Source organism: Pomacea canaliculata, linkage group LG1 (genome assembly GCF_003073045.1).
Source record: "Pomacea canaliculata isolate SZHN2017 linkage group LG1, ASM307304v1, whole genome shotgun sequence".
Classification (NCBI taxonomy): Eukaryota; Metazoa; Mollusca; class Gastropoda; order Architaenioglossa; family Ampullariidae; genus Pomacea; species Pomacea canaliculata.
The window spans coordinates 9,374,638-9,394,361 of record NC_037590.1 but is presented as its reverse complement, the minus strand read 5'-3'; the positions used below and the strand labels follow the sequence as shown (position 1 = coordinate 9,394,361).

The following is a 19,724-nucleotide window of genomic DNA, read 5'->3' as shown; positions in this document are numbered from 1 at the left end:
GGGGGCGTCGTCGCACGCCGAGGAAGACGATTGATGAAGATGAGCAGCAACACCAGCGCCCCGCCGCAGAACCCCGGCAACAGCGGTACTAGAGGCAAGGACGTGGCTTGAGGAAACTAAGGAGACATGATAATAAACATGGATGTGTAACTGATCATTAGTTGGTTAGAACACGAATACATTATTAGGTTTTTATGTTATAATCGTTTAAACAATATTATCACTAATGGGTAATACATTCATTCTTTTTACTTAATGATTATCACTCATTGACATCAGTATCGGCTCTGTACATACATTGGAAGACATCGTCACTGTTATCAGTGTTGTCTCTATGAAGTCCGTTGCTTACCTGACTGTTGAGTAAAGGTGTTACAGATGCAGTGATGCTGTCTCAACTTGTCGTTGAAAAACTTCTCCGTCGTCGTCTGTACATCAGTTGAGTTGCACAGCGGAGCTGTAGAGTTTCCCTTTAACCTGATTGAGGATTATTATTGTTATTATTGCTGCTACCTGTTTATATTTCATGCTACCACAGGTGTTGCTGATCTGTTACATTGTATTTTGTGTTATGTACGCATGACAAATTTTATTCCTGCTAATGACCTGTTCTCATAATTTCTCGTGCTAATTAAATTTGACCTCACTTGTAAACTTTGAAGCTCTTTATTTTTTAAACTGATTGATGTTAATAATTTGTCAAACTAAGATATCATTAAAGATTCTTAATGTGATGACATTGAATACCGCATTTGTCACTCTCCTTTTATTTATAAACTGATTATTTTCTACTTTCATTTCTATTTTTTTTCCTTTGTCGGAAATGATTCTGCCTTCTTTAACCGTCAGAATAGTCATTTCAGACACAATTTGTGACATCAGTGAGTCAGTGATTGATATGCGTACCCGGTTTGAGTCAGAATGCATGCGGCAAGATACGACGACTACAATATTCATAGCTACTCCACATGTAAGTGTTTAGAAGAAATTACTTTAAATTGGGTAATAAACTTTATTACTGTGTTACAAAAACTTTACCTAAAATAACCTTTCCCTTGCTCATTTCATTTTGGTTTGTATTTCATTAAATCATGAGCATGTGGCCACTGTCATCCAAATTGTAATAGTGGACACTCTCCTCGACTTTTTTCTTTATTTTAGACATCGTATAAGAGACTGACCTGCACAGTTTGTCGAGGTGTGTCGTGTCTCCTGGGTGTTGTCTAAACAGGTTTTTGAGTTTCCCCAGCTGTCCTCTCTAGAGCTGATTTCTTCTAGAAGGTGGGATAACTCCACATCACCCAGTATTTCCTTGATGGATTTCCTCGCCTGAGTTGAGCCACTGGTTGTCCAGAACCTTGTATCTGCCGTTGGCGTTTTGGCTACAAACAGACTGCCAACAGGAGGCAGACGATTGGGCTTGGGGCTACCCTATTATCGATGGACTGAAGAATGGATAAGTAGTTATTGTGGGATTAGAAAATGATGTTGACAAGTTGCGAGAAGGATGCGGTCATCTATGAAGCGACGGTAACAAGTCTACAGCTGCGTCACACAGGTGTCTAGTGTGCTGGTGAGAGCTCCTTTAGGGGCCAACGGTCTTGCTCTGATCACCAGGCTATCCGTTACATGTGAGAGAGAGAAGAGAGAGAGAGAGAGAGAGAGAGAATAAAAAATAAGAGAAAGAGAATGTTGAGAGGAGGTGGACGAACCTACCACAGATGTTACGGAGCTGAATGTTGTGTCGCCGGCCAGATGCGGTGAAGGTTCTCAGACTTATACAGCTCCACGGTACAGGCGTGAAACTCGCTGCACTTCTGTCGCACGATGTCGAGGTTGTCCTTTAGATAAGAGCTGTATTGTCCTGTAAAATTACAGCACACATACACACCAACACAACACCAACACAACAACAACACACAACAACACACACAACAACACACAACAACACACAACAACACACACAGAGTTATTTCTAGTCTCATGCACCTTCCAGTAAAAAAAAAAAGCATTCCGGATATAATTTGTTCTTCTGATGTCAACTCAGACAATTATAAATGTCTCTTATAATTTGGAAATATTTTAATCCGTAAAAATATTTCAAAAGTTCAGAGTGCACAGCCAGTTACAAATGTGCAGGAAATATTTATCATTGGTCGACTTCACTACTGACAGTACGATACTTCAAGCACCACGTGATTTCCTTCCCTGCTTACATCTCAGTCTATCGGATGTGTCATCTGACTGAAGTCCACTGGGCATAGATGCATGAAGTACACAATTTAAATAAAACTAAATACTTATAACGAACGATCAGCTTGTCTATATACATGCTTATAAAACAAAACAGAACGGGAACGAACCTTGGTATCTACACTATATACAGAAGTTACATCTGAACAGACAATCTTCTCTTTCGTGACACGGATGATAAATAAAAATTCGTACTGAAGTTGTAATAACAAAGCTGTCATTATTTTAAGTAGGGTTAATGGTGGTACAAAAGGGTATTTTAGAAAATTTCAGCAAATATTTATATCTTAAGTGATGTTACATGAACAGTTGGAACAAGAACGTAACTCATCCTCTTACGATTAGAGAGAACAGAACGAGGTCCGGAGACAGAGTTATGCCTCGTTAACATTTAAATCGTCTACATCCACAACGAGTTTTGACAAAGTTACATCTTTAACTTACTGATTATTTATACAAGACAAGTACTATAAGAAGTGTAGTCTCAAAGGGAGAGGTGAGACAGAGACAGAGACAGAGACAGAGACAGACCAACCAGAGATCCCGCCACAAGAAGTGCTCGTAGGATGTTTAGATGTCGGTTTGGCTGTGCTTCTCCCGGACACCTCTCCTGCAAAATTGTAAAAGTCGACATTTGTAGGAAGTAGCTGTATTTTTGTATTTTTGCTTAACTTCTTTTTTTGAGACTATTACTGTTTGTGTGACATTTCCCAATATTGTCATGTAGAAATCACATCAGCGTGTGCGTGCGCGTGTGTGTGCGCGTGTGAGAGGGTGGAGGAAAAAAAGAGGAGAAACTCACTTACCTGAAGTCGATGTTTGTTTATGAGTGTCTAATACATTGTTCGTGGTTGTTTGTGTCGGTATTACCGTTGTTGTCGTAGTTGCTTTAGTGCATCTAATGTTTACGACACCAGCGAAGTTTTCTTCGTTTTCGACACATTCTCTCATCTCTCCTTCTGTCCCAGTAATCGAACCTGTGTTTTTGTTCTCATTCATTCTTCCTGAGATGTGAGGTTTTTTTTCTCCCAGGAATCTTATTAGGTTCTCTCTCTTCTACATCGCCAAAAAATTACGAATATTATGATGCTGTCCGTCGTTCCAAGACATTGAGAGAAATTCTCCAGAAATCCCTGAGTGCACTACTAGTGACGGCTCCACACAGCTTTCTGTCAGTAAGTAGACGATCGCAATGAAACATTCGCTCGGATTAGTCAGGATAAGTTGATAGAGAGCTGAAATTACTTTTCCTCACATCTGCTCATCTATGAGGAAGTTAAACCTTCTGTCAGGAGGCTGGCGGCTGCTGATGGTCACGTTCACGTGACGTCACCAGTAACTATGTTTTCGATACTCTGCGCGCGCGCGTGTGCTTTTATTCTAATAATTGAGTAATGAAGAGTGAATGGTACAACTTTTCAAGATTTAGTCAAATGAGTCACTTTTATTACTCGAAAGTCAAGTCCACGAGATACAACCACACGCTATGTGAACTCTTGTATTCCAGCGGCAATCCACAGACACAACCAAGTCTTGGGTATCACAAGTCTTTGACTGCTGGCTCTGGTACCCGGAGCGCCGGGTCTTTTTGTTTCATGTATGTCTATATTTAATATCGTACTTGAGGTATCATGAAACGTCTCATGTAGAAGCAACATTAGCAGACAAACAGTTCCCTGAAAAGGATTGATAAAGATGTTTTCTATTTTCGATTTGTATCTAGAAAACTGCAGTGCTTGCTCATTAACTCTGTGGTTGTATCTTGGGGACTTCAATTTCGAGAAATAAAAGTGACTCATGTAACTATATCTGGAAAAGTTGTACGATTCCCTTTTGGTTAGTTCCTGGTGACGTCACGTAAGCGTGGCTGTTAGCATCCGCCAGGCGCCGCGACAGAAGGTTTAACTAAAGAGGATAACAAGACCACTGTGACCACTTGGGGAAGTGAAACCACGCTGACCCGGATGTAGTCGCGGCCACGCCCTCCTTCTACGAGTATCGTCACAGTTGATCCTCCTCGGCATCAGCGTTGGCGGGACGATGCCTGGAGGTGCATGGTGCTGTGCCGAGTTGTCATTACTCTCCGACTAAAGATTTTTGATTGTTCTCTTTTTCGAAAGACAAAGACGGGTGAGTTAACGGCATATCCTTTCTTCAGAGGTATTCTCTTTGATATAATTAACAGTCGACGGCCGGCGGTTCACTTCCCAGGGAGACGGCAAGTGGAGGGACACTACGTGTAGGGGAGTGGAAGCTGCTTCTTTCTAGGAAGGTGCGGGTTTTTTTGTTTTTGTTTTTTATTTTTTTTATTTGTTTTTTTTTAATATCGCAGATTTTTGTATGTTTATTTTTGTTTTGGTTAAAATATTGATATGTATTGGTAATTTGTTTTTGTTTTAGATTGAATAGACGCAGTCTACTGGGCAGGGAGATGGGCCATGGAGTCGAGGAGAATATTTAATTAGAGTTGTTAAGTAATTAGTAACTTTCGTGATGTATATTAAGAATAAGTTTTTTTCAACAATTATCGTTATAATTTTATGAAGTATTTTACCATATTTTTGTTATATGTTTAGATACCTACAAAAGAGGCAGAGTTGTTTTGAATATTTAATGAACTGTTAAGCTATGTAAGTCGTGTACCATAGGGGCTGACACCCGGTCACTTGTACTCAAGTAGAACTATAATCATGTTTACAAAGTGTTTTCATCAATTCTGGATGTAAATATTAATGAGGCATAACTCTGTATTAAGGCCAATACAGTTCGTTATTTTAGTTAGAAAAGCCTCAACATCGTGCAACAGCAAGTGCAGCGAGTTTCACGCCTGTACCGTTTTTTTTTTTTTTTATGCCCTTCGCCCCTGTTGGACATAGGCCATCGACGACAGTCTTAACTGTTGTCGATGTTTTGGTAGCAAAGGATTTTGTTTTACGGTGGGGGTGCTGGCCCCACGCCCAACCCTCCTCCTTTTTCAGCCGGGCTTGGGACCGTCCCTTGCGGAGGGGCAGCCAGCCCTGTAAACAGATGCCACGTGCAGAGAAAGAACAGCATGCCCGAGACGAGAAATGAACTCAGGGCAGCCAACCTTCACTGTATTGGTGACAGGCGCTAACAGCGCTAACCGTTGCGCCACCGGGCCGCCCACGCCTGTACCGTGGAGCTGTATAAATCGGAGAACCTTCACCGCATCCTGGCCGGAGAAAATATTCATCTCCGAAATATCTGTGGGTAGGTTCATTCCTCCATCCTAATCTTTTTTTCTTCTCTTTCTCTCTCTCCCCGAACACACAAAAGGGGAGCGGATAGCCTAGCGATTTAGAAGGATAGTGTCCGACCCTCAAGTCGTATGACACTGGGACAAAATAAACACAACCCAGTGTTGTCGCAGCTGTAAAGTTGGGAAACTCACTTTATGGAGTATGGGGGATAACTGAGCGAGGTGAAGGAGATGAGCACCACCCTCACAAAAGCTTGGTTTTAAACGTTCCTCAACATTGACTATAGCTCAGGGAAAAACCAATACACATGAACACCGAACTTTGTACCATGAGTTGCCTCCATCTTTCTTTTCCCATCATTAATTTACCCATTCAAGCCAAGCGATTTATCCCTCCATCAAAAAGTCTAGAGAGGGCTCTATCACGTGATACACTCCAGCCCTCCGCCTGTTACAGTCTGTTGTACTAAAACGCCAACGGCAGATACAGGGTTCTGGACAACCAGTGCTCAACTCAGGCGAGAGAATCCATCAAGGAAATACTGGGTGATGTGGAGTTATCCCCCATTCTAGAAAGAAGCGGATCTGAAGAGGACAGAAGGGGGAAACTCAAAACCTATTTGAACAACATCCCAGGCGACAGCACACACCTCGACAAACTGTGCAGGTCAGGCTCTAATATAATACCTTTAAAAAAACAAAACTGATCACTGATTTTAGAAATCTTATCAGACATGGCTGCGGCTAAATTTCCTTCTCGTTCCCGCCAAAACCTACCGGTCAGCCTCAAAAGGGTTAAATATTCTGGAAAACACGGAGGTACGGGAGACATCGTCCCTCTTATGGTGTCAGCTTCTTTGGTTACAGTTGTCCGAGTTTCTCCACTTCCCCGTGGCATTAACTTTCCTCCCTTCTCTAACCCCCCGCCAGGTGACTACAAAACACCTTGTGATGACAACAAATAAGTACATCATGGCCTTCACTTGCTGAATTTATTGTGTAAAGTGAAGCTGTTTGAATTCGCTCACATTAAAACTTTAAACGAAAGCCAGCATTTCTTTGAAAGCATTCGCCCTACCCCAACCCCCCGTGCCCTCTAACGGACTCCATCAGACATGTCAGCCTGTTATTATTTATCTTTTTACTTTGTCAGCATATCTAATTGGTATAAATCATTTTCTCAGACACATAAAATCACTTTTGAGAGTATTGTATATTACTAATTGTGTATTGCATTACTATTTCTTGTAATAATAATTTTTTTTTTTGTTCTTTTTAATAATAATTTTAATAATAATAATTAGTACAAATAAAGTGTATGGCAAGCGTATTAAAAAGTAGATGCAAGAAAAAAGATAAATAATAGGAGGTGTGTGTGTGTGAACTGTGATGTTCATTACCTACCACGGATGAAGGATGAGATAATACAACTTTTCTAAAAACTGAAAACATTTCTTTTTTTTTCAAAAACGTTTTCTACATCAGTATGAGGTCAATTTCCAACCATGTTACCTCCTCTTTTACCTGTAATTGGTCTAATAATTACTTGTAACCATATCAGGGTGTTGTGTAACAAATTACCCCGGTAAGTGTGCACAATATTACAATGTTTACCTTTCCTCAAGCTTCTGATTTACTTGTTTGACACGGAAGACAGTCAACATGAATTGTTACTTGGCATTGTCATCGTAATGTGCATTCCCTTAAGTAAAGGTGGCTGACATTTCTGAACAATATATTTCACCAGTTCATTTTATTTGATGTAGAAATAGTCAACACTGAGAAACGCTTTCAGAACCTTTTCAAGATAACAAGCTATGCAGTAGGTGTCTCCCAATAAATAAAATCCATTTATTTTCAATGTCTTCCTACATCCAGTGCTATCAACAGACATCAGTCTTTCTTTGTCAACTTCTAGTTGTCAATATTTTTGCTGCTGGTCTCGGATTTCAGACTTTGAAAACAATTTCTCCTCGTCCTTGAGCTTTTGGCCTCAGGGTTCAACCTAGAAGTAACAGAAAGAGTGAACTGAGATGTTCGCTTTTCAAACTGTAAAAGGTACAGGATACTATGACTTAAGGGTTAATGGTAATTGCAGGGTAGAATAAATCAGTTACGATATCCTGTTGGATGTTTATAGTCCCAATCTCAAACAAGTCTTGAACATTTTGTTCTGTATTTAACTGCGGTGACCATCATTATATGAAAAAGTATTTTGCTAATCTACCAATTCTCTGTATTTGTGAAATGTACACTTACTTCAAGAGGCGAGGCTTTGTGAATATTAGCTGTTCAAGTATCTACTCACGTGCAGTCCATCTCATTCTGGTGTTGAAACTTGTGTCCACATGTCTGCAGTTTCTTCAAAAGGTAAAACTTTTACGCGTTGACGGGTGAATTATTAACAAGTTACATGCTTTGTTTTCAAACCAGCCCGTAATAGTATGAAAATCAAAGTAGAATAGGTTCACATGTTTCCCCACCGTCTGTACAACTCACATCTGAGTTTGCGTCGTCGCACGCCGAGGAAGACGATGATGAAGATGAGCAGCAACAACAGCGCCCCGCCACAGACCCCGGCAACCAGCGGTACTAGAGGTAAGGACTTGGCTGAGGAAACAAAGGAGACAAGATAATAAAACATGGGGTGTGTAACTGATCATGTTTCTACAATTACAGTGGAAACAACACCGTGAAGAAAGATTGCGAAAACTTTGAGTCTGATAGTTGTTCCCATGGAAGTTCAAATTAGTAACTTTTTTTTTTTTTTTTTTTTTTTTTTTTTTTTTTTTTTTTTTTGTCAGGCGCAAGCTGTGGATCATAAAATATGAGCTTGGTTATCTGCTGAATTTATTTTTGAAGTGCTTCAACAATGGTAGCCAAATCACCAAAATAGCGACCAATGTTTGTTGTTTGAGAATACTAAACGACGAAAGCTAATCTGTCTAAACTAGTGTAGTTCCACATTCAGTAGTATGTACATGCCATCAGTAACAGGAATATAAAGCATTGTTTTCAGATAGACACTGCGACTATTAGGATACTTACTTCATCCGGTTTTAGAAACATATAATCACTGTCATATATCTTCAAAAAATACTTAATCATTATTTACAACAGATGACTACATCATCCGGCGTATCAGCAAAAGCATAAGTTATGAAACAACTCAGTACAAAACCTGTGTCTGTCCACTTTCTCAGCTGAAGAGTAATTATGAATATTATTTAATCACCAATTTTAAAAAATCTTACTATTTAGAATACAATAACCAGTAATATATCATAAACAGTAGGAATATGTCATCAATATTAAGACCATATCATAGGTATCAGGAAAAACATCCTCACTCTAAAAACGTTTCAATGCAAAAGCACGGAATAGTAACTAAAATCAACAAATAAACATGAACAAGGCGCTTAGTCATCTACTGATTAAGTTAAACATACTTGAATAGTAATAACATCATTACGGGTTATGTGACCAAGGCACCTTACTATGTCTGGCTAGTAACAAAAGTAAACAAAGGGAACTAAAGATTTACATAGTTGTTTGGGGAACGCTAGACAATGGCCCTAAATGTGTCGACATTAATGTTGTTTTATTACCAAATATATTATCCACATTAAGAATGCATCATCATTATCAGTAATTCATCACCGCTGTTAAAAACAGTTCTTACGAACACGAATACATTACAGTCAAATCTCTCTACTATGCCACCCCGCTACTATGCCACTCTCGGTATTATGCCACTTTTGCTCGGTCCCGACTATAAATTCAATGTAAAAAAATTTACTATGCCACTATTGTGTGACTGTTAAAAGACACAAGTTGTGAAATTCCATGCAGTGCTCGATTATTATACTGTATGGTAGTGTGGGACATGGCAGTTAGGTGGATGGAACCTAGCACGCACACAGGGAGGGTGGAGGCTGGCGATGGGAGTAGGTCGCTGGCCGGGTGACAGTCACGTGACAGAGGGAGAGCGGAAGGGGGTCGACTAGCGACAGGATGTAGGTGTGCGGATGTGGTTGAGAGGGGTGGAGGATGAAGAGGTGAGGGGGAGAATGAGAGGAGACAGCTAGCGCCAGCTGACTATTCTTGAAAGCTTTGGACTGACGGGTAACTTGAGCAAATAAAGCCATTTTTACGAACCCTCCGTATTATGCCACTCTCGCTACTATGCCACTTTTGCTCGGTCCCGGTAGGTGGCATAGTAGGGAGATTTGACTGTATTAGTTTATGTAATAATCGTTTATATTATATTATCACTAATAGTAATAAATCATTATTGTGCATAATAATTATCACTCATTGACATCATTATCGCTCCGTACATACATTGGAAGACATCATTAATGTTATCAGAATGTTGTCTCTATGAGGTCCGTTGCTTACCCGACCAATCAGTAAAGGTGTTACAGATGCAGTGATGTTGTCTCAACTTGTCGTTGAAAAACTTCTCTGTTGTCGTCTGTACATCAGTTGAGTTACACAGCGGAAGTGTGGAGTTTCCCTTTAACCTGTTTGAGAAAGTCATACGAGTCATTATCTGTTCATTCTTCATGCTATCACAGGTCTTGTTGATTTGTTATTTAAAGTTTGTACATATACACCCATGTGTAATTTTATTCCTGAAAAAAAACTCCTAAAATCTCTTACACAAAATAAAGTTTTGGCTGATGGGTGTGCTTTAAAGTTCTAAATGTTCCTTTATCTGTTAAACGTTTTTTGTTTTTTGTTTTGTCAAACGTTGTCTTGGAAAGCATTTTCTTTGGAATTTCATCTTCAAACTGATATAAGTACTTTAAAATAAGTAATGAATATTGTTTGCTCATATGAATCAAAAAATTAGCTTATATAACCTTTTTTCCTTGCTCACTTTATTTTGATTTGATCTGCTCAGGTCATGAGCATCTGTGATGATTAATTATCCCAAAACTTAATAACAATGATGCTGTCGTTAACGATGTACTTTCTTCTTTTTTCTTTATTTTGCATGTCGTATAAGAGACTAACCTGCACAGTTCATCGAGGTGTGTGCTGCCGCTATTGTTGTTGTCTAAACAGGTTTTGAGTTTCCCCCAGCTGTCCTCTCTAGAGCTGCTTCCATCTAGATTGGGAGATAACTCGTCACCCAGTATTTCCTTGATGGATTCTCTCTCTTGAGTTGAGCACTGGTTGTCCAGAATCCTGTATCTGCCGTTGGCGTTTTGATATAACAGACTGAAACAGGATCCAGATGACTGCATCTTACCCATACCGATGGATGGAGAAACGAACGGCTGTGCTGGTGAGTTACATGAATGAAGAGAAGGTGAGAAGGTACGACGGTAGGGGTAGGTGTGCACGCGTGTATAAAGAAAAGGTTACCCTGCAGCTGTTGTCGAAGGTGAGGGACGCTTAAAGCGAGGTTCGTGAGGGTGGTGCCCATCTCATTCACCTCGCTGTATTTTCTACCCCAGTACTCCATGAAGTGAGGTACCCAACTCTATAGCGGGGTCACACTGGGTTATGAACCTCGTGTCCTTGTGTGTGTGTGAAGGTGAGGCACAGAGCAAAAAAGAAAAAGTAAGAGAAAGAGAATGTTGAGAGGAGGGGGACCAACCTACCCACAGATGTTACGGAGCTGAATGTTGTCGCCGGCCAGGATGCGGTGAAGGTTCTCAGACTTATACAGCTCCACGGTACAGGCGTGAAACTCGCTGCACTTCTGTCGCACGATGTCGAGGTTGTCCTTTAGATAAGAGCTGTGTTGTCCTGTAAACCACAGTACACAATAGCATCACATCTTTGTATATAGGTATATACATGTGTGTGGTTTGTAGGCTATTCCCCGGTCAGGAAAAGACTGTCCTTTTCTGAATTTAACCCAGTCAATTAAAAGAACCTCTGATACAACTTTTAATTTGGAAAATTGTTAATGAGAAAAAAAAAAACATTCAGAGGTTTGAAGCGCTAACCCGGTTACAACTGTGCAGGACATGTGATGCTGTTCTCATACAATGGCGCTTGACCCTACGACAGACACAACGCAGCTGATGTGATTTACTTCCGTCCTCTGTATCAGACCTCATCAGATGTGTCATCGGATGTGTCATCTGGCTAAAGTTCTGTTGGTGTGAATGCGTAACATAAACTCAACTAAATTTCAATATGAGATCACGGCCTAACTATACAGAGTTACACAATAAAATTAGAAAAAAAACTCAACCGTGGTCACTGTATCAACATTGTCTACACATCAACCTCAGCATGCTGTATTTTTCAGTCGTTCCACGGGATAGTAAATATATACAGCTACTCATCTTGTGTTAACGGTGTTGCAGAAGTATACTTCATGGTGGTGAAAAGGATGAAAACATCCAATGAATACTGTTATAACCGATAAGTAGTTTTCCATAAGGAGAGTAGTCTTGAAGGGATGTGAGACAATGACCTAGGGAGGAAGAGAGGAGAGACAGAGACTAACCTGAGATCCCGTCACAATGTGTGTTGGTAGTTGCAGCAGTCGCACGTGTAGCTACAGGAGTCGTTGTTGTTTGCCTGGTAGTCTTCATGTTTATTCTGGATATCGGGCCTGCAAAAGTGTTAGCGTCACTTTCTTTTGTAAGCAACTATATTTTCACAAAACATTTTCTATTGTTTGAGGCTGTTGCTGTTTGGGTCATTGTGTGGGGTATGATGCTAGCTGAGTGCATGTATACATGTGTGTTTGAGAGAGAGAGATTTGTTTATTCTAGGACCATATCACTACTGATGGGGAGAGAACAAAGCCATGATAAAACAATGTTACAAACAGTTAATGACAATTTACATTAGCTGACTAGGAAAAGTTGCTATGTAGTTACCATACATAATTATCAAATCGTGAAATCATTTCATGGCAAGACTGTTTCTCAATTTAAATGTATAAAAAATAAAGCGAAAAATTATGTATGGTACTTTATGGTCTGTTGATGCTAACAATGCTTACACTTCTTGAATTACTTTACATACTTCACACTAAGTCCTGTACAGTGTATTGTTTATGTCAACAATAATGAACAGCAATACTTGAAACGCCCATTCTAAATTTTGCCACAATACTCTGCAAATGCAGGTCTGAATTCATTGATAAATAAGTTTTAATGCTGTTTAACATGTCATATGCACAGTAAAAGGATAACCTGTCACTACTGTTAATATGCGATTTCAATCATCTACCTACACAAATTAATCTTTCTTTCAACTCTATAACAAAAATATTCATATTTTCAACACCTTGATTTATCCAGACGAAACCAAATGCAAGTGATAAAAGTTTCATTCTAATAGTAGATATCCAATTAGTTTTACCCCTACCATCTAAACTTTGCAGCATCTTACTTTCTGGGACAGTCTATCATGTTCCTTCGAGTTATTTTTACCCAATAGCTAATTATCTAATAACTGATTTCTCAATCGTTGTGTAGACTAGGGTTATTGTAGGCTCTAATATCTTACATAATAGGTATAAGAGCTTTCTTGCTTCTACTACCCAAGTCGTGACATGCAGCAGAAAAGCTTAGCTTTGTTGAAAACAAGATTTCAAGATATTTGTACACATTTACCACAGGCATAACAGTACCTTGTAAGACCAACTTCCTCTTGCCCCCAACAATCCACCCCTACAAAAAAACTACTATATCACTATTCTCTTCTATCACTTCTTCGCAGTTACCCACCTCCTTGTCAAGCGGGGTTAACTTTGGAGGGATTTTCTTCATAATATGCCAGAGAGTATGCTGATCATGAATAGATGCTGTCAATTTATAAATCAAATCATCATTAAATTCTGTCTTGTTTTTTCTGAGAAATTTTTGTTTTCAGTTCTGAACTGACACTATAAATGCCTGTCTCCATCATGTAGTGATTTCCTGAACTTCAAGTCACGTATAGTGTTCCGAACATAAATCTGGACCCAGAAATCTTTAGTTCTCATTGTAGTTACTTTAATACAATTTAATTCAATGCTGGAACTTGAGTCAGGTTATCACTAATTTGGCTGTTATTAATCAGCCAATAATAATAATAATAATATTAATAATAATAAAAAGTCGATGCATATCAGGCTATCTTATGACACGAAGATAAAGCCACAAAAATACCGCTAAAACATATTACATGTATAAGAATATGAAAGACAATTTGAGGGGTAAACTACAGACAAATCATGACAATAACAAAGGGAAGTACTTATCTACATAGCTAACACATCATGACAATAAGAAAGGGAAGTACTTATCTACACAGCTAACACTGGGACACTTAGAGCACGGATTTGTACGAGAGTTTTACTTGAGGAAACGACGATACGTCCGCACTGACTAACGCTCCGGAAACACGTGCATGCTTGACCCAGAGAGGTTATCCTCCCTTGTACTCAGCTTCTTTGAGTTTCATCTCTGTGTCACGTGATGAGCGTAGCCTCATTTTTTTCTGTGTTTCTGGTAATTGTGTCTGGGTGTGAATTGGTGTCTGTCATCTCTCTCTCTTACTCTCACACAGATAGAGCGGACTTTGGGGAGATGACTGTATACAATTAAAATTTAGTCCAGAAGGTACGCATATATATTTACAGCGTATATATTCTAACCTAACCTTAAACTTAAAGCCTGTTTGCAGATCCATCTGCGAAAAACACGAATCTAAATTTTAAAATCGCTTTTGTGTTTTGATTGCTTGTCTTTGTTTTGGTTTTTTTTTTTTTTTTTTTTTGGTTTGGTTGGTTGGTTTGGTTTGTTTATTTGCTTATTTGTTTCTTCTTGATGCCAGTAACGAATCCTGTTTCTTTCTCTGGGTTTTTTTTTTCTTTTGCACTCATTCGGTTTTAACCAATAAAGTCATAGAAATAACCTCTGCTTTAAAATAATGTTCCGCAAAACTAGTTGAAGTCAAGAAAGTCTTAAAAAGCAAGAAAACGCATTTTTTTCAAATAATAGCTAACTCATTGTAAAATAATTTATAAAACAAACATCTGCTCCTTCACAGATAAATGAGTCTCTCTCCCACTTTCAAATTAGAACTCCATCTGCGTTCAAGCTAGCGTTGCTATTCAGCAACAGCAGCAGGACAATCGGTTACACAGCGGTTTAAAGTGTAAAGACATCAGTGCTGTGCCGCAATGTTCTGTAAAAACAACTTCAAGATTGTTTGTGTCTGTTCCACAGACTCTACAAAACACGTAGTTATCTGGACTTTTGTGCATTCTTTTACTTCACAAAACAACTCTGCCTCGTTTGCAGACATCTAAACATTTAATTATATTAACAAAATATGTTAAAATACTTAATAAAATTCTACGGTAATTGTTGAGATAAAACTAATTCTTAATATACAAGTTGCTAATTACTAAACAACTCTAATTAAATATTCTCCTCGACTCCATGGCCCATCTCCCTTTCCCCGTAGACTGCGCCTATTGAATCTTAAAACAAAAACAAAATACCAATACATATCAATATTTTAAAAAAAACAAAAAAGTCAACATACAAAAAATCCGCGATACTCAAAAAAAACAAAACAAAAAAAATACAAAAACAAAAAACAAGAACACCGCACCTTTCTAGAAAGAAGTAGCCTCCACTCCCCTACACGTAGTGTCCCTCCACTTGCCGTCTCCCTGGGAAGTGAACCGCTGGCCGTCGACTGTTAATTATATCAAAGAGTATACCTCTGAAGAAAGGAAATACCGTTAACTCACCCTCTTCGTCTTCGGAAAAGAGAACAATCAAAAATCTTTAGTCGGAGAGTAATGACAGCTCGGCACAGCACCATGCACCTCCAGGCATCGCCACGCGAACACTGATGCTGAGGAGGATCAACTGTGACGATGATTGTAGGAGGGCGTGGCCAAAGCTACATCCGGGTCAGCGTGGTTTCACTTCCCCGTCTAAGTGGTCGCAGTGGTCTTGTTATCCTCTTTAGTTAAACCTTTTGTTGCGGCGCCTGGCGGATGTTAACAGCCACGCTTACGTGACGTCACCAGGAACTAACGAACTTTTCCAGATATAGTTACATCAGTCACTTTTATTTCTCGAATTGAAGTCCCCAAGATACAACCACAGAGTTGCAAGCACTGCAGTTTTCTAGATACAAATCGAAAATAGAAAACATCTTTATCAATCCTTTTCAGGGAACTGTTTGTCTGCTAATGTTGCTACTACATGAGACGTTTCATGAAACCTCAAGTACGATATTAAATATAGACATACATGAAACAAAAAGACCCGGCGCTCCGGGTACCAGAGCCAGCAGTGTGAGGACCTTCACTCAAAGACTTGTGATATCCAAGACTTGGTTGTGTCTGTGGATTGCCGCTGGAATACAAAAGTTCTCAAAGCGTGTGTCTGTATCTCGGGGACTTGACGTTCGAGTAATAAAAGTGACTCATTTAATCTGGAAAAGATTGTACGATTCAATTTTCATTACTAAATGAAGACAAAAAGCACGCACGCGCGCAGAGAGTTACGAGACGTCACGTGAACGTGGCCATCAGCACCCGCCAGCCTCCTGACAGAAGGTTTAACTTCCTCATAGATGAGCAGATGTGAGGAAAGTAATATAAGCTCTCTATCAACTTATCCGGACTAATACGAGCGAATGTTTCATTGCGATCGTCTGTCTTCTAACAGAAAGTTGTGTGGAGCCGTCACCAGTAGTGCACTCAGGCATTTCTGGAGAATTCTCTCAATGTCTTGGAACGACGGACGGCATCATAAATATTCGTAATTTTAGGCGATGTAGAAAAGAGAGAACCTAATAAGTTTCCTGGGGAAAAAAGTCACATCTCAGGAAGAATGAATGAGAACACAAGCACAGGTTCCATTACTGGGACAGAAGGAGAGATGAGTGAATGTGCCGAAAACGAAGAAAACTTCGCTGGTCGAGCAGACACAGTAAGATGCACTAAAGCAACAACTACGACAACAACGGTAATAACGACACAAACCAACACGAACAATGTATTAGACACTCATAAACAAACATCGACTTCAGGTAAGTAAGTTTCTCCTCTTTTTTTCCTCCACCCTCTCACACACGCACACACACACGCACGCACGCTGAGGTGATTTCTACATGACAATATTGGGAAATGTCACACAAACAGTAATAGTCTCAAAAAACAGGATGTTAAGCGACTCAAAATACAGCTACTTCCTACAAATGTCGACTTTTACCATTTTGCAGGAGACGTGTCCGGCAGAGACACAACCAAACCGACATCAGAACATTCTGCAACTACGAGCACAACTTGTGGCGGGATCTCTGGTTGGTCTTGGTCTCTGTCTCACCTCTCCCTTTGAGGCTACATTTATAAAAGTGCTTCTCATGTATAACTAATTAAGTTTAAAGATGTAACTGTCAAACTCAGTGTGGATGTAAACGATTTAAATATTAACGAGGCATAACTCTGTCTCCGGACCTCGTCTGTTCTCTCTAATCGTAGAGGATGAGTTACTTTTCGTGTTCCACTGTCCATGTAACATGACTTCAGATATCAATGTCTGCTGAAATTTTCTAAATACCATTTTGTACCACCATTAAGCCTACTTAAAACAATGACAACTTTGTTATTACAACTTCAGTACGAATGTTTATTTATCATCCGTGTCACGAAGAGAAAGATTGTGTCTGTTCTGATGTACTTCTGTATATAGTGTAGATACATTTACCGAGGTTCGTTCCCGTTCTGTTTTATTTTATAACCATGTATAGACAAGCTGTTGTTCGTTGTAAGTATTTAGTTTATTTAAATTGTGTATTTCGTGCATCTATGCCCAGCGACCTTCAGTCAGATGACACATCCGATAGACTGAGATGTAAGCAGGGAAGGAAATAAAAGATCACGTGGTGCTTGAAGTATCGTACTGTCAGTAGTGAAGTCAAACAATGATAATTATTTCCTGCACAGTTGTAACTGGCTGTGTGCTCTGAGCTTTTGAAATGTTTTACTGATTAAAATATTTCCAAATTAAAAGAGACATTTATAATTGTCTGAGTTGACATCAGAAGAACAAATTCTGGAATGCTTTTTTTCTTTACTGGAAGGTACATGAGACTAGAAATAACTCTGTGTGTCTGTGTGTGTGCTGTAATTTGCCAGGACAACACAGCTCTTATCTAAAGGACAACCTCGACATCGTGCGACAGAAGTGCAGCGAGTTTCACGCCTGTACCGTGGAGCTGTATAAGTCTGAGAACCTTCACCGCATCCTGGCCGGCGACAACATTCAGCTCCGTAACATCTGTGGGTAGGTTCGTCCCCCTCCTCTCAACATTCTCTTTCTCTTACTTTCTTTTTTTTGCTCTGTGCCTCACCTTCACACACACACACTCAGAGTAGGACACGAGGTTCATAACCCAGTGTGACCCCGCTATACAGTTGGGTACCTCACTTCATGGAGTATTTGGGTAGAAACTACAGCGAGGTGAAGGAGATGGGCACCGCCCTCACAAACCTCGCTTTAAGCGTCCCTCACCTTCGACAATAGCTGAAGGGAAACCTCTTCTTTATACACGCATACACATCTACCCCTACCGTCGCACCTTCTCACCTTCTCTTCATTCATGTAACCCACCAGCAGAGCCGTTCGTTTCTCCATCCATCGGTAATGGTAAGATGCAGTCATCTGGATCCTGTTTCAGACTGTTGTATCAAAACGCCAACGGCAGCTACAGGATTCTGGACAACCAGTGCTCAGTTCAGGAGAGAGAATCCATCAAGGAAATACTGGGTGACGAGTTATCTCCCAATCTAGATGGAAGCAGCTCTAGAGAGGACAGCTGGGGAAAACTCAAAACCTGTTTAGACAACAACAATAGCGGCAGCACACACCTCGATGAACTGTGCAGGTTAGTCTCCTATACGACATGTAAAATAAAGAAAAAAGAAGAAAGTACATCGTTAACGACAGCATCACTGTTTGTAATTTATCATCACAGATGCTCATGAGCTAAGCAGATCAAATCAAAATAAAGTGAGCAAGGAAAAAAGGTTATACAAGCTAATTTTTTGATTCATATGAGCATACAATATTCATTACTTATTTTAAAGTACTTATATCAGTTTGAAAATGAAATTCGAAAGAAAAGTGCTTTCCAAGACAACGTTTGACAAACAAAAACAAACAAAAAACGTTTAACAGATAAAGAAACATATAGAACTGTAAAGCACACCCATCAGCCCGAACTTTATTTTGTGTAAGAGATTTTAGGAGTTTTTTGCAGAAATAATTACACATGCGTGTACGTGCACAAAATTTAAATAACAAATCAGCAAGACCTGTGGTAGCAAGAAGTATGAACAGATAATGACTCGTATGACATTCTCAAACAGGTTAAAGGGAAACTCCACACTTCCGCTGTGCAACTCAACTGATGTACAGACGACAACAGAGAAGTTTTTCAACGATAAGTTGAGACAACATCACTGCATCTGCAACACTTTTACTGAGTCTTCTGGTAAACAATATAGTGACAATATACTGACAATAGTGAGGATGTGTAGGGAGCGATAATGTATTCACATTAAGGAATAAGTAAGTCAACGAGTCATAAATTATTACATACACGAATAAAAGCGATAATATAGGTTTCAGTGGTAGTTTATCCTTTAAAGTAAGAATTGTTTTAAATAGTGTCTAACAACTTGGTTTAGTTTTAACACATAATTTTCAGCGGATAATTTCTGGCGTTCACTAAAGAACTTTGCAATGGTTTATTAACATTTGTGTTCTCCAGTTTTTATTTCAATTTTTAAATATTACAGCACTCTATGGCTGTCCCTGATTTGTTGAAACAATTCGGTAGATTGCGGTGTTTTTCGCTGATTGCATTGCTGTCATCGTTTGTTGTTTTGTTTCTTCTGCAGATATCGGTAGATACAGACGATGTAAAAACAAACGATCGTAATCGTAGCGGTTAACGGATGTGGAGGCTGAAGTTTCCGCACGCACACAACTTGTTGATCTGATGGTGCTAAGACCTTCTCGTTGATCGACACTTTGTACAGAAAGTGTTGTGGTTTCTAACATTATCAAGGAGGGTCCCAGTGGAGGGGCAGAATAGAGATCAAGGTGTTGGCCCACAGGTACAGTCTCGTGCTCTGGTGTTGGACAAACCTTCTGTAGAATTTATCCTTTAACTTTCTTTATTTGATGTTGTTGGCCTGGTGCTCACGAAATTCGCTCAAAATGTCAACATAAATGGTCGCTAGATCATAGGC

At 39.6% G+C, this 19,724-nt stretch overlaps 2 protein-coding genes and 2 long non-coding RNA genes across 6 annotated transcripts; 1 reads left to right on the top strand and 3 right to left on the bottom strand.

Annotated features, from left to right (window-relative positions):
• Nucleotides 1-4: 4 nt before the first annotated feature.
• Nucleotides 5-1,359, bottom strand: LOC112558657. Its single transcript, XR_003098220.1, has 3 exons — nt 1,182-1,359; nt 353-477; nt 5-116 (listed from the first exon to the last, which is right to left on the bottom strand). It is a non-coding gene; the product is annotated as an uncharacterized LOC112558657 (long non-coding RNA).
• Nucleotides 1,360-1,742: 383 nt separating this feature from the next.
• LOC112558650 lies at nt 1,743-3,530 on the bottom strand. The gene is made up of 3 exons (XR_003098219.1): nt 3,060-3,530; nt 2,789-2,863; nt 1,743-1,864 (listed from the first exon to the last, which is right to left on the bottom strand). It is a non-coding gene; the product is annotated as an uncharacterized LOC112558650 (long non-coding RNA).
• A 3,212-nt stretch (nt 3,531-6,742) lies between these two features.
• On the bottom strand, nt 6,743-15,333 carry LOC112558624. 3 transcript variants are annotated; one of them, XM_025229206.1, is made up of 7 exons: nt 15,059-15,330; nt 11,949-12,056; nt 11,089-11,236; nt 10,496-10,702; nt 9,875-9,999; nt 7,973-8,083; nt 6,743-7,478 (listed from the first exon to the last, which is right to left on the bottom strand). In XM_025229206.1, exons 2-7 carry the CDS (start codon nt 12,034-12,036, stop codon nt 7,474-7,476), a joined length of 684 nt encoding a protein of 227 aa, XP_025084991.1. In that variant the 5' UTR covers nt 12,037-12,056; nt 15,059-15,330; the 3' UTR covers nt 6,743-7,473. The 3 variants fall into 3 exon arrangements, with proteins under 3 accessions (XP_025084991.1, XP_025084983.1, XP_025084974.1); XM_025229198.1 differs by having other exon boundaries at nt 6,743-8,083; nt 15,201-15,333; XM_025229189.1 differs by having other exon boundaries at nt 6,743-8,083.
• Nucleotides 15,334-15,491: 158 nt separating this feature from the next.
• On the top strand, nt 15,492-19,046 carry LOC112558608. The gene is made up of 5 exons (XM_025229162.1): nt 15,492-16,495; nt 16,688-16,768; nt 17,604-17,751; nt 18,146-18,352; nt 18,837-19,046. The coding sequence occupies exons 1-5, from the start codon at nt 16,297-16,299 to the stop codon at nt 19,015-19,017; spliced, it is 816 nt and encodes a 271-aa protein (XP_025084947.1). The 5' UTR covers nt 15,492-16,296; the 3' UTR covers nt 19,018-19,046.
• The last annotated feature ends 678 nt before the right edge of the window (nt 19,047-19,724 follow it).